Source organism: Rhagoletis zephyria, unplaced genomic scaffold (assembly GCF_001687245.7).
Source record: "Rhagoletis zephyria isolate East Lansing unplaced genomic scaffold, Rhagoletis_zephyria_1.1 Rzeph_scaffold_14881, whole genome shotgun sequence".
Taxonomy (NCBI): Eukaryota; Metazoa; Arthropoda; class Insecta; order Diptera; family Tephritidae; genus Rhagoletis; species Rhagoletis zephyria.
In genome coordinates this window covers 1-12,085 of record NW_016171948.1, presented here as the reverse complement: position 1 = coordinate 12,085, position 12,085 = coordinate 1, and the positions used below count along the sequence as shown (strand labels likewise).

The window sequence follows — 12,085 nt, the reverse complement described above, 5'->3', positions numbered from 1 at the left end:
CTACTTTTGAAAATGTGATAAATATTGTTCCAATTTGCAGTATATATTAAACGAAAATATCGTTGGGTGAAGGGTTGAGATAGTATTTACATGCATGTTTGTACATACATACATATATTTCATAGCATAGTATTATTATTCATATCGAAAACAACACAGAAATCCTATCGTTCCTCATTACATTACCTCTTAAATGCTTTCATTCAGCTAGAAATTGTTTTCTTCATCTCCCTCTATTCATCATCTTCCTCATTTCCTAATCGCACAACCTATACTCTTCATAATATCTCAACTAATACTCAAAAAAAGAGAAATGCTTAACATCTAATCAGCTTTCTTCTTTCAAAAAAAAAAAAAAAAAATCTTTCTGTATAAAACATATCCTTTTTCTGTGTTTGTTTTTAGGATTGGCTTGCGGGACATGCGTTTTTGAATCTGAATTTGGTTTCATACTCAATTGTAACTTCAAAAAGTCTGGACTATTTCGTGTAAGGAATTTGGGCGGCCTAAAAGCACATTTTGGTTTAGGTAAATGTTACAACATACATACATACATGTGTACAAAATTTTTTTGCAATCTTAATATTATCAATTGATTAGTATTTATAATAGTAGTAAGGGCATTCACATATTCAAAGGTATTCAAAATTATAAAAGTAGAAAATTATGTAAGCACTAACTATTATTTTAATTTTATTTCACTAATTGTAAGTATGCACTAAGTTTTGCGATTTGAATGCACTATTTTTGTAAATGCCTTTTCTTTAAAAAAATAATGAATTAAAAACCTTTTTACGTAACTTCTGAACGGCAGGTGATTTTAAGGGAGGATTTTTCATTGCAGAAATACATTCGGAGGTTTGCCAATGTTATTAGGGACATTTCGACCTGAAAGACTTTTATCGAGAGTCCCAAGATGCCTTCTGCTTTATTAATAAATACTAAATGGATCTTGTTAGGCGAATTCCTAATTTTTAGGGGCTCAACTATATATAAATGATTTAAAATGCTGTGAATATTCTGCGAAATTTCATCGGTTGTCACGGTATACGCCTTTGAACATAGAAAAATGTTCTTTCAACATCGACGTTTGTTATTGGAGCATACTTAAATGACAAAGTTTCTGCTACACTATATTCAGTCTTGAATCCAGCTGGTTTGGCTGCTGACAATTGATTACAATGTTTTGTAATTCCAAAAAGCCTTTATTTTTTTCTTGCTGTATATTTCGCTTTCTCAATTGATTTTTGTGCTTCTGTAACCACATTTATTTTATCATGTAATAAATGCGCTGTTGACTCTAAAGTTTTGATAGAGTTTATTAAGAATCCAAAATGACTGGCAATGAAAATTAAGTCTTGACGGATGCTGTCATTATTCAAAAGGGGTTTCGCAATTGATATATTCTTCAAATCATTTACGTTCAACAAATTCAAAACACTTTTAATTGTTTCAAAATTCTTAGCGTAATAGTTTACTGCTTCAAGCCAGGTGCGCAGCGTGTAGTAATAGGCTCCGGAGGTAGTGCTAGCTCTGGTGCATGTTCTTTAAAAATATAAATTCGAGGCGGAGCTTTTAGAAAAACCTTTTTCACGGCGGCAACTAGTTCATCAACTTTTGGATTACAATCACGAATGCAGACTCTATGAAGACTGTGTGCACGACAGGTTACATGCAATAGCTTTGGTTAAAATGTCTTCAAAGCATGCCCAGCTTTTATCATGTAAGATGCAGCATCAGACAAAAACAGTAGAATCAAATTCCTATCAAGATCTGAACCCAATATTCTAACAGCGTCGTCGAAAAGTCGTGCTATAGTTGTATGATTGACTTTTTCTAAAGAATCAACATGTAATAAAAATCGTTTCTTTGCAAAGTTGTAGTCACTGTCTAATATGCCCAATATTACAAGCGCAATATGTCTGCCAGTGCTATCGGTTGTTTCATCGATAGAAATCCACAAGTATTTACTTCTTATCGTTTTTTTTATGTCTTCTATGGTATCCTGCAGAGGCTTCCAACGGTGGAGCGTACTGAGGTTTCGGATGGTATTTTGTTCTCGATATATTTTTCAAAAAATCTTCTCAAGTATTCGTTTCTCAGTTTGTAGAGCGGAATGTCTGAGGCAACGAATGCTTTGCACAAATCCCTTACAAATTGTGTCTGCTTTGAAAATGCTGCATTTTCTCCTAATAACTGCTGAGTAGTTGTCGAAGTTTTCTTTTCTGCCTCGAAGTGCCCGATTCCTGCCACATGTGATTTTAAAAAGAAAATTTTATCTTAGTTAACTTCCTTATTGCAAACTTTGCAAAGTAAAACATTTCCATCCGTTTTAAAGACGGGATATTGTTTAATATATTGCGCCAATCTGGCCGTTTTCGTACTTTTAACTTTTGGCATGGCACTAGGAATGAAATAATTCAATTTATTTAGTTTTTATAATGTATGCATGTTAGTTTTCAATTAAAATTTACCAGATTCACATTTTTATCGCACGTTTGATCATTAAGTTTTTCAAATGAATATGTCAAAGGAACAGCTGATTTCTCTGCAGTGATAAATAGAGTGGCCATAAAAAAAACTACATGTGGTGAAATTGATTGCATTTGTGGTGCAAACTTCAACAAGTTGCTTTTATTGTAAAAATTGCAAAAAATTGCCTATATTGGAAGAAATTGCAAAAAATTGCATTTATTATAAAAATTGCAAAAAATTGCACTAACAAATATAGCTCATTTTTAAGAATATTTTCTAGAAATAACAGCTATCTTATTAGTTTTTTGAAAGCACTTCAAACTGTATAGTTGCAAATGCAAATTTTTGGTTGCCCTAGTTATGACTCATGAGTACTATATTTCCTCTCGAAAGGATAGCCAGAGAGACTGTCTCATGCTCATGCAAATACAAATATTAATTAGTTAGTATGTAATTTGGATGTAACAGAAAAAGAGATACTGCAACTTAGAAGATAGATATTTTGTATCTTTAAGATAAGTCCTAAACCCCAATTTCTAAGACACTATCCGTATCTATATTAGGATGCATCACCCTCTATGCAAAAAAAAAATAATAGTAAAATAAAGTATTAAAAATCTGTACTGTTAAATTTATTATTATTATCTTAGGACTTCTGCCAAAATATTAAGATTTAAGTGAGCTGAACTAATTTGAAAATATTTTCAAAAGTCGGGTTTTTTAGAAGTAAAATACTTTTTAAATTTTTTTTCTAAAAAATGTCCTCATATGATAAAAGAGTTTTACCCCTCTATTCTAACAGAGTCACAAAACTTAGCTCATCACTGCTGTGATTTCTACCGCGCCTCAAAGCTTGCCTCTACAATTCAATTTTTTAAATTTTTGTGTATTTTTCTAGCACTCAAAATCGAATTTTTTGTGACACATTTCTCGGCGCACTTGAAATCACAGCAGTGATGAGCTATGTTTTGTGACTCTGTTAGAATAGAGGGGTAAAACTCTTTTATCATATGAGGACATTTTTTAGAAAAAAAATTTAAAAAGTATTTTACTTCTAAAAAACCCGACTTTTGAAAATATTTTCAAATTAGTTTTAAAATTTTTTAACGTAATCAAAATGATGTTATTTTTTGAAGAATTTTTAAATCGACCTAGCTCTCGCAAATCTTAATGTTTTTCCGAATTATTTTGCCAAAAGTTAAAAAAAAAATTATATTATATAAAGAAAAACCCCGACCTTTTCAGGTGATGCACCCTAATGTGTATGCATCTATTTATGGCATAAAAGTTAAAAAAAAAATCATTTTGAAATTATCAACAAGTATTCATGAGGGTAGGTGTTTCAATTCAAAATATTTATTTCCTTTCTATCGGATGGCTAGTCAAAAGCATGGTGTGTCTAAGGCCCCCTACCGCTCTTCAATACTTACTGCTTTCTGAGTTTAACCACTCGGTAACTGCTAGTCTCGGAGGAGACCAGCTACATATGTCCGATGGTTGTGGCCGCACAAGGATAAGGATGTGGAAGAGTCATCGCCTCGCCAGTTCATGGGTCAACTCGTTTGCTTCGCTCCCACAATGATCTGATAATACCCAGCGAGTGTGAAAACACTCCTTGACGAGCCTATGGTGACAAACCTTTCAGATAGGGGCTTAATGACCGCTGACTATGTGAAAAGTTAACAACTAACGTTTTTCCAACGCCTTGCAAGGTTACATTTGTCACAGTTTGAGATGTTGCTCGGCCTGAAACTGTGGGCCTTTTGTCCGTTGCAATAGAAATTTAGTGCCAGTTCCATATAAATCCACACCTGCTCTGTTTTCCGTCCTTTACCTGTCTCTGTACTAATAAAAATAAAAACTGGTGTTAAGTTGAGGTGATTAATTTTCAGCGAAAAAGAAATACCTCAACAAAAATGTACTCACCAGGTGACGCTGTTGGTTGCTGCCACCATACCCATAATCATTTTCCATTTAAATTGCTGGTGGAACCGGCCGTAAACGACAAATTAAAGCGAGTTTAATAAAATCGTTTGTACTTGCATTGATAATAACGCAAAAAATACCTTTAGGGCGCCGCTAGGCATGCCGGGTACCTGCTAGTTATTTTTAATTCATATTTTTCTGATTACTCATTTCCACAGTCAATTTATATCTATTAATATTTCTTACGAAACCTGTTGCAGTAAATAGAATGCAAACTTGCCAAAAAAAAATTTAAAACACCAAAATCACATTAAGATCTGCGCAGAGATCATAGTTAATTGATTATGTATTTATGCCAATGTCAATGGCAATGTTTTGAAAAAAAAACTGCTAAACAAAAACAAAAACTTTGCCTTTGCCTTTGCTTTTCAGTACCAAGAGTAAGCGAAAGGTGAAAAATCCTAAATCCATTAGGCAATTATAAATTGCGTGCGCGCATGCGTGGTGCGGTTTGCTAAATTAGCAATAGCACCAACAGCCGATTTAAGTGGTCATTGATTGTTGTTAATTGACGTAATGTGGCTGCCTTGCATGCTACTATTTCCGACTATAAATTGCATTTAAAACAAAATAATGTACGTACTATTCGTGGTTAAAACAAGGATGATTACAAAAATAAATGTCAATTCGAGAAAATTGCTATTTGCGAATCTTTTTTCTTTTGAAAAAGTTGATTTAACCACTTTTTGCGATAGTTTGCTGGTTAGTGGTTAAGTAGTGCACTTTTTTTTCGTAATTTCACAACATTTCTTAATTTTGGTTTCCGTTTTTTATATTTTTTCTTTTGATATAGGGTTCAGTTTGGGCGACGAACTGGGCTTCGCCGAGTCGTTGGGTAACGTAGAGGGTGAACCGGAACGGCGACGGGCTATTAACTATAAAAATGGACCACCACCATCACCTAATGCTCTCAGTCTAGTGGCTCCCACACAACAGGCGGTAAGTTTTAAATATTCCTCTTTAAATATAACTTTGACCACCTTAGTAACTATAGTTCGTTTGAAAATCTTTTTGATCAAACAGACGGTCATTTAAAACACTAAGGGCCAAATTCACAATGCGTAGTTAACTCAGAATCGGCAGTTAACTAGAGATTTTCAGTACAAAAATCTACGCACTGTGGAATTGGCCCTAATACCATGTCCCCACCGGAGCTAACCACGTAGTTATGGCTACTGAGTTGGTTATCCCGATACCCACTTGATTTAGCGTAGTTTCGCCATATAAAAATGACAGCACTTAACCATTTCACTGAGATGGTTAAAAGCTAACCAACTCGAAAAACCGTCGAGAGTCTGATACAACCCTGTGTTTTCGCGCCATTTGTGGGTCATTAGCGTTAAAATGTAAAGAATTCGTTCCCTACTAGTGTTTGGACTCAGCTAAAATCTGATTAGATTTACTCCAGTTTTTTAAAAAAATTTGAAATCAAGTCCTCTACTCCGCTTGACTTCAAATCTATTCCGTTTTTTCATTCATGTTATGCCCCTCTTGGGGCCGTTTTTTGAGTGTTCACCACCGGTTTCAGTAAAAAAATTTAAAGTTAGCCAAATCTCACTGTTAAAAAGTAACTTTTTCATAGCAATGCGCCAATAAAGTAACTTCGTTATTTTTTGATGTATGGCTGTACAAATTGGCGGATGCAGAACTTTACTTAAGTTGTTAAAAAATATATGTAAAATGAAATTTATATAAAGTAGAAAAGGTTTGCTTTTTTAAAAATTAAGTGTTAGATACGTTCTACTATATAGAAAATGCTAAAAATTATCTAAATTGTAACATATCCTTACATTGCCTCGCGTACTTATTTTGCATGAATAGAAAATATTTTAGTCAAACAATTAATGTCAGAAACAAAAATTCAATCTAGTACGGAAATTTTGTTTTTGCTCCGATTTTTGCAGGAATTTAGTCCTGAATCGATTTTTGGAAGTCCGAACACTGTTCTTCACATTTGTACTGTTTTATAAACCTTAAACCGCAGTGTGGACAGCAATAGTTAGTGAGGTGGTTAAGTTCGATTTGAGATGGTTAACTTTTTGGTGGGGACATGGTATAAGTGGGGACATGGTATAAGTGGGGAAAGAATTTAGTGTAAAAAACCCATACCCCAGGATCTTTTTTTTAACGTGGCATAGGTTTTGTTATGGGCCCATATGTGGGTAATGTCGGGCTTCTGAATATACAGCTAGAGTAATTTTAGTATATTCAATTCCTACACGCCATGTGAAATAACCAAACATCTGGAGGTTACGCCTGAAGGGGAGCTTTAGTAGGGTCGATCTATTTGGTTTAAGAATTTACGGAAGTCTGTGGCGTCTGTCCAGCAGAAGTTCTGGCGTTTGTCTTCCATCCATCAAGGATGTTATGTAAAGGTGTCTTAAAACAAAATGGCTTTATTATCTAGCTGAACCAAGGCGAATTCGTATATGGTGGTGTTACCGGCGATGTTCGATTTTCGCTACGGTTGTGCAGATGCTCAAAATGATTTGTTTAATGTAAATTTGTTTTGTTCTAATTGCCATTATGCGTATAATTTGTTAGTGTTAGTTTTCTGGTTTTGTGCTGCCGCTATTACCTTATATGAATTCGCCTTGGGTTCAACGTTTGGATAGGAGCCCACCATGTAAAACAAATAAAACACTGTGCTTTGAGGGTGTGCCCCTGGAATGTCCAGACCCTTAACGCCGGTTGATGTCCTCAAGAAGACTAAGGCTGACATCAATGCTTTCCAAGAAATGCGATGAACAGGGAACGGTTACCCTCGTAACTACAGATGGCTTCTAAAAGTGTCAACTTTCGGTGTTGGGCTCAAGGCAGAAGAGAGAATGTGTCGCTAAGCACTGTTATCTTACCCGGTGAAAGGAAATCTGGGCACATCAAAGTGATAATAATCATCATATTTTGGAAATTTGATTTTATGAGAAGTTTCAAGGCAAAAATATACTCGGAGGTGTGCCATTGCCTTCCGAGGGACGAAAGTTTTTCTAATTTAGAAGTGGATCTAACCCAGGTCCTAATTAATGATTGTGCTGGAACGGTAACTGCAAGAGTATACTTAAGATTGTTACGGAAAATCATACGTGCTTAAAAAAAGGATTGCTGGCAGCTGATGCCCACCACCGAGAATTCCTCTGGAAGTTTTAATGAAACAAAATCCAAAGTTTTTAAACTTTAGGCTACGAAAAGCAGGACAGATGGTTATTCTATCTCGTCGTCCTCCTAACAGTTTCGAAAATAGAGATAATAAACGATGTTAAGTCGCACCGCTTGAGAGCAACAAGAGTTGCCCCTAGAAGCACCTTAGATGCCATGCGGCCTACGAGCGGGCATAAGAGTTCTCGCATGCTGAGCCGACTAAACGACCATCAGTCCAGACAAAGGCCAAACGTTTTCACAGGATTTCCTATACACACCCAGAAAAATAAACTTAAGAATACCCTACCAACATACATAGTTGATAACAAATAACCCGCGACCCGAAACCAAATTTGAAAGTGTGGCGAAGCAACACAGAGAGGTCAGGCATTTGCTGACAGCTTATTTTGATACTGTGGTCACGTGATGTTACCTCTTTAATTATTTCTGGCAAAAAAAAATCTTTGATAATAAATTGACAGTTGAGTGGAAGATCGACGTTTCTCGGCAGCCGGTTCGAAAACGCCCTATCTCAGAAAATGGCTCAAGAATGCCCAACTTCCAAATTTGGTCGATCTTCCGCTCAGCTGTCGAAATAGTGAAAGTTCTTTAGATGTGTAATTCAACAAATAAATCTTTTTTTTTCTAATACTTATAGCCTGTACAGCACCCTATTCCCGAAAAACGCATTGGCGCACGCGCTTCGCCTACTTACAGTGCCACATACAGAGAAAGTGTTATGCGTCCAATGGCGTCCAATCAACTAATGACAGAGGCGCGACCCTTGCCTCTAGGTGTGCCAGCGTTCCGCCCCATACCGAAGACTGCGACGGTACCAGTCGCACAAATAGCACAGCGGCGTACAAATATCGCTGTAGACACACCTAATCCGCGTGTTCGACTCAACAATCAATTGGTCGAAAGTTACTCGGAGGGAGTGGTGAGTAATCAACTCTTACTATGTTTCTATTTAATTTAATTCTCCGCTTCTCACAGAACTCTAATCGCACCTTCCACGTTGCGAATCCAATAGTCTCGCAACCCGTCGCCGTACCCGCCTTCCAAGCAATGCCCAGTTCTGTTGCACGTTTAGCTGCGGCTGCGACAAAGTCTATAACAAATGCCGAAGAACGAATTTTGCATAATCATCCAAATTATTTGCAATTCGAAGAACCAAGATTCGATCTGAAAGATGTGACTGTAGAGGAATTAGCAGCCGCGGCTAATGTCACTGTGGATACGATTAAACATGCAATTTATGTGCGCGAACAGCAGATGAAAGCTGAACATCGTGCAATGCTGGCGGCTAAATTGCGTCAGGAATTCGTGCGTACTTCAACGACTGCCAGGACGACGACGACGACAACAACGACGACACCGGTACCAGTGCCTGCCTATAGAGCGCCAGTGATGATGAATTGGGCGCAGCAGACTCAGGATGTTTTCGAAAGGCAGAATGTCAAAGAAAATGTTGCCTTCGAGAGTAAGATGTCTAAGGTGAGTGAAATATTTTGTTTCAGAAGTAGGAAACCAAGATTGGCACTATATACCAGAGTCGTTCACAGCCTTCTGTTGAGGAAAAGGAAGTGAAAATCCCAGAACATCTGAAATATTTTTTCTGTGGTTCTAGCTCATTGACTTCATTAGAAACAGGTTGAACTTCTGTCGCGTGGACTCGGCCCGACGGCGAAGACATAAATTAGGTATTTTTCATTCACATAAAAAATGAGGTTTGTTGACTATAGTAAAGCTGATTTCACGGCAACACCTTTGTACATAAAGCTGAGTGTCTGCTTTTGGAAAGAAACAAAATAACAGCCTGCGAGGTAAGAGATTGCAGAAACCAAAATCAATTACCAAAGTTGAATGCTCCATTCGTGCGATAGTAATTCCTAATCTGAGTTGGAAGATATATATAGAGGAAAGAAGCAGAGGAGAAACGTTGGCTTTTACTTTTGCAAGCGGCTTTTGCGCCACGACGTTGGGTCTTAACATAAAATAACGGACAATAGTATAATGTTCCATGTCTTATGTTATGGTTTCCAAGTCTAGTGGACAGCCTTACAGAATAAGTACAATCATGGAAAACTAGGCAGAGTTCAGAGGGACGCCTGTGTGGAGACTTACGGCTGTTTTCAATGTTTTTACAAATAAATATATTTCTCACAGATCTTCTTGTAATGAACATCGCTTCAGTATGGAAAGNCGCTGTTTTCAATGTTTTTACAAATAAATATGTATATTTCTCACAGATCTTCTTGTAATGAACATCGCTTCAGTATGGAAAGAAAGATCATTTGGGAATAGTACCAAGTACAATTTCCCGACTGCCGTTCAAGATAAGACAGCGCCAGACTATAAATGATCTGGAATAGAATTCCACAGTACCTTCGGTATCCTTCTCCCGCAAAAACGTCGAGGGGTTTTCTGGGAACCTCTGAAATAAGGCTGATCAATCTTAAAATTTCCGTAAATGCGGCTGGCAACGAGTTAGCTAGGAAGGATACAGACTGTAAGAATTGTTGCTCTGTATACTTAATAAAAAAATAGAGCCATAGGGTCATCGCGCCGTAATTAGCGCATTGCGTCAGGTTGCCGTATAGACAAAGTATATGGCCCGCAAACGATCCTNATGCGGCTGGCAACGAGTTAGCTAGGAAGGATACAGACTGTAAGAATTGTTGCTCTGTATACTTAATAAAAAAATAGAACCATAGGGTCATCGCGCCGTAATTAGCGTATTGCGTCAGGTTGCCGTATAGACAAAGTATATGGCCCGCAAACGATCCTAAAATAACGCACAATTTATTACGAAAGCTCATGCTAATAACGGTTCCCACTGGGCATTGGCCGGTTGGTACTAGGGTGTTTGACTTTTCAAAATACCCATAATGTTTGGCGTTTTCTACGTGTTTGGCCGAGCTTCTCCTCCAATTCGGGTTGTTATTCTTAATGTTGTGATACAATTGGAGAGATATACACTTTTACTCCACCTTCGAATAAGATTTTTTAAAGCAGAAGTATTCTCGGAGGTTTACCATTGTCTTGCTACTTGGACGTTTAAGATATTCGTCGCCATTTTAACCTAACCGAACGTAGAAATCAAGTTTATCATCCAAAAACTTCTCTCCTGTTTCTGGCAATTTCTCCTCCTCTTCGACTAATAACTGCTTTTTGGAAAAACTCTAAATTTAAAAATTTATAAAATTCAGCACTAATTTCAATACTTTAAATATGTGTGTACTTTTTTCACCACAGGTTATGAATGCCCCACGTGAATACTATCCTGTGGGCTATGACAAGAATTTCGACGACAACTTCAAGTCAAAAGTAGATTTGCCACCTACAAGTTTTTCATGTGGCAAGCAAAAGCATTTCCCTGGACTGTATGCCGACACAGATTTGGGTTGCATGGTAGGTCCTTCGCTAACCTATAATTTAAGTTAATTTATCACCAACCATATTCGATTTTAGGTCTTCCATGTATGCGCGCTCACCGATGATGGTCTCGTACGCAAATCATTCCTGTGTCCGGAGAGCACGCTTTTCGATCAAACGATCCTGAAATGTAACTGGTGGTTCTATGTAGATTGTAGTGCCAGTAAGAGCGTTTATGATTCAAATATACCCATTTCGAAGAGTTATCAGCTGATGAAATCGCTCACTTACTTTTCAAAATACAACCAAAATAGTGATAATGATGGTGGCGATGGTGGATTGGACATCCAAACACTCAAGGACTCAATGGCTGAGGAAGAGAATGGTAGAGCAAGACGCGTGGACAGTAGTAAGGTAGAAATATCGGAAAAAGCGCGTAACTTTATAATACGAGCAGAAGAAACAACAATTGAACCGGTGAAATCAGCGAACGATGGCGAGGAAAATGCCAATGCCGAGACGGAGGAAATGCAGCTAACCAATGAAATTACTACACCCACTACAGCGAGCAGCATCGAAGAGAGCACCGCAGTGCATATAATCCAACCACAACCCATATATGACCGACTGGCTGAGCTGAAGGCCAAGCTGGATATCATTAAGGCGGCAAATAGTCAGATTACAACACAACAAACGAACGAAGCTTGAGTTGGGAGGGGAAAGCGCGTAACAGCGCTACGCAGGGATTTAAATTGTCTAAGTTTTCGAAAATGTGGTTAAGATATTACATGTGCAGTTGGATTATCAGACAACGAGGCGATATGTCGAAGAAGGCAATTTATTTGCACGTCAAATATAAGAGTTGCGTGTATGGATTGTCGCAAGGCGAATTCATATAAGGTGGTAGCGGTAGTACAAAAACAAAAACTAATATGTATTTTGTTTTCACTTTCGGTACACAAATGTCAAATTTCAGCTATTCTCCGCTCAAGGAGGAAGAGGGAAAGAAACACTCCCACACTCTTATTTTTCGCATTCACTCATAGGGACATATGTACCTATCGAGCCCTAACCGCCAAAATAACGTAAGCGAAATTTTTTCAAAATT

The 12,085-nt window shown here is 37.4% G+C and overlaps 1 protein-coding gene across 1 annotated transcript; it reads left to right on the top strand.

Annotated features, from left to right (window-relative positions):
• Window positions 1–319: 319 nt before the first annotated feature.
• mtg (mind the gap) lies at window positions 320–12,064 on the top strand. The gene is made up of 6 exons (XM_017635075.1): window positions 320–528; window positions 5,255–5,400; window positions 8,258–8,539; window positions 8,596–9,096; window positions 10,858–11,013; window positions 11,074–12,064. Exons 3-6 carry the CDS (start codon window positions 8,339–8,341, stop codon window positions 11,683–11,685), a joined length of 1,470 nt encoding a protein of 489 aa, XP_017490564.1. The 5' UTR covers window positions 320–528; window positions 5,255–5,400; window positions 8,258–8,338; the 3' UTR covers window positions 11,686–12,064.
• The last annotated feature ends 21 nt before the right edge of the window (window positions 12,065–12,085 follow it).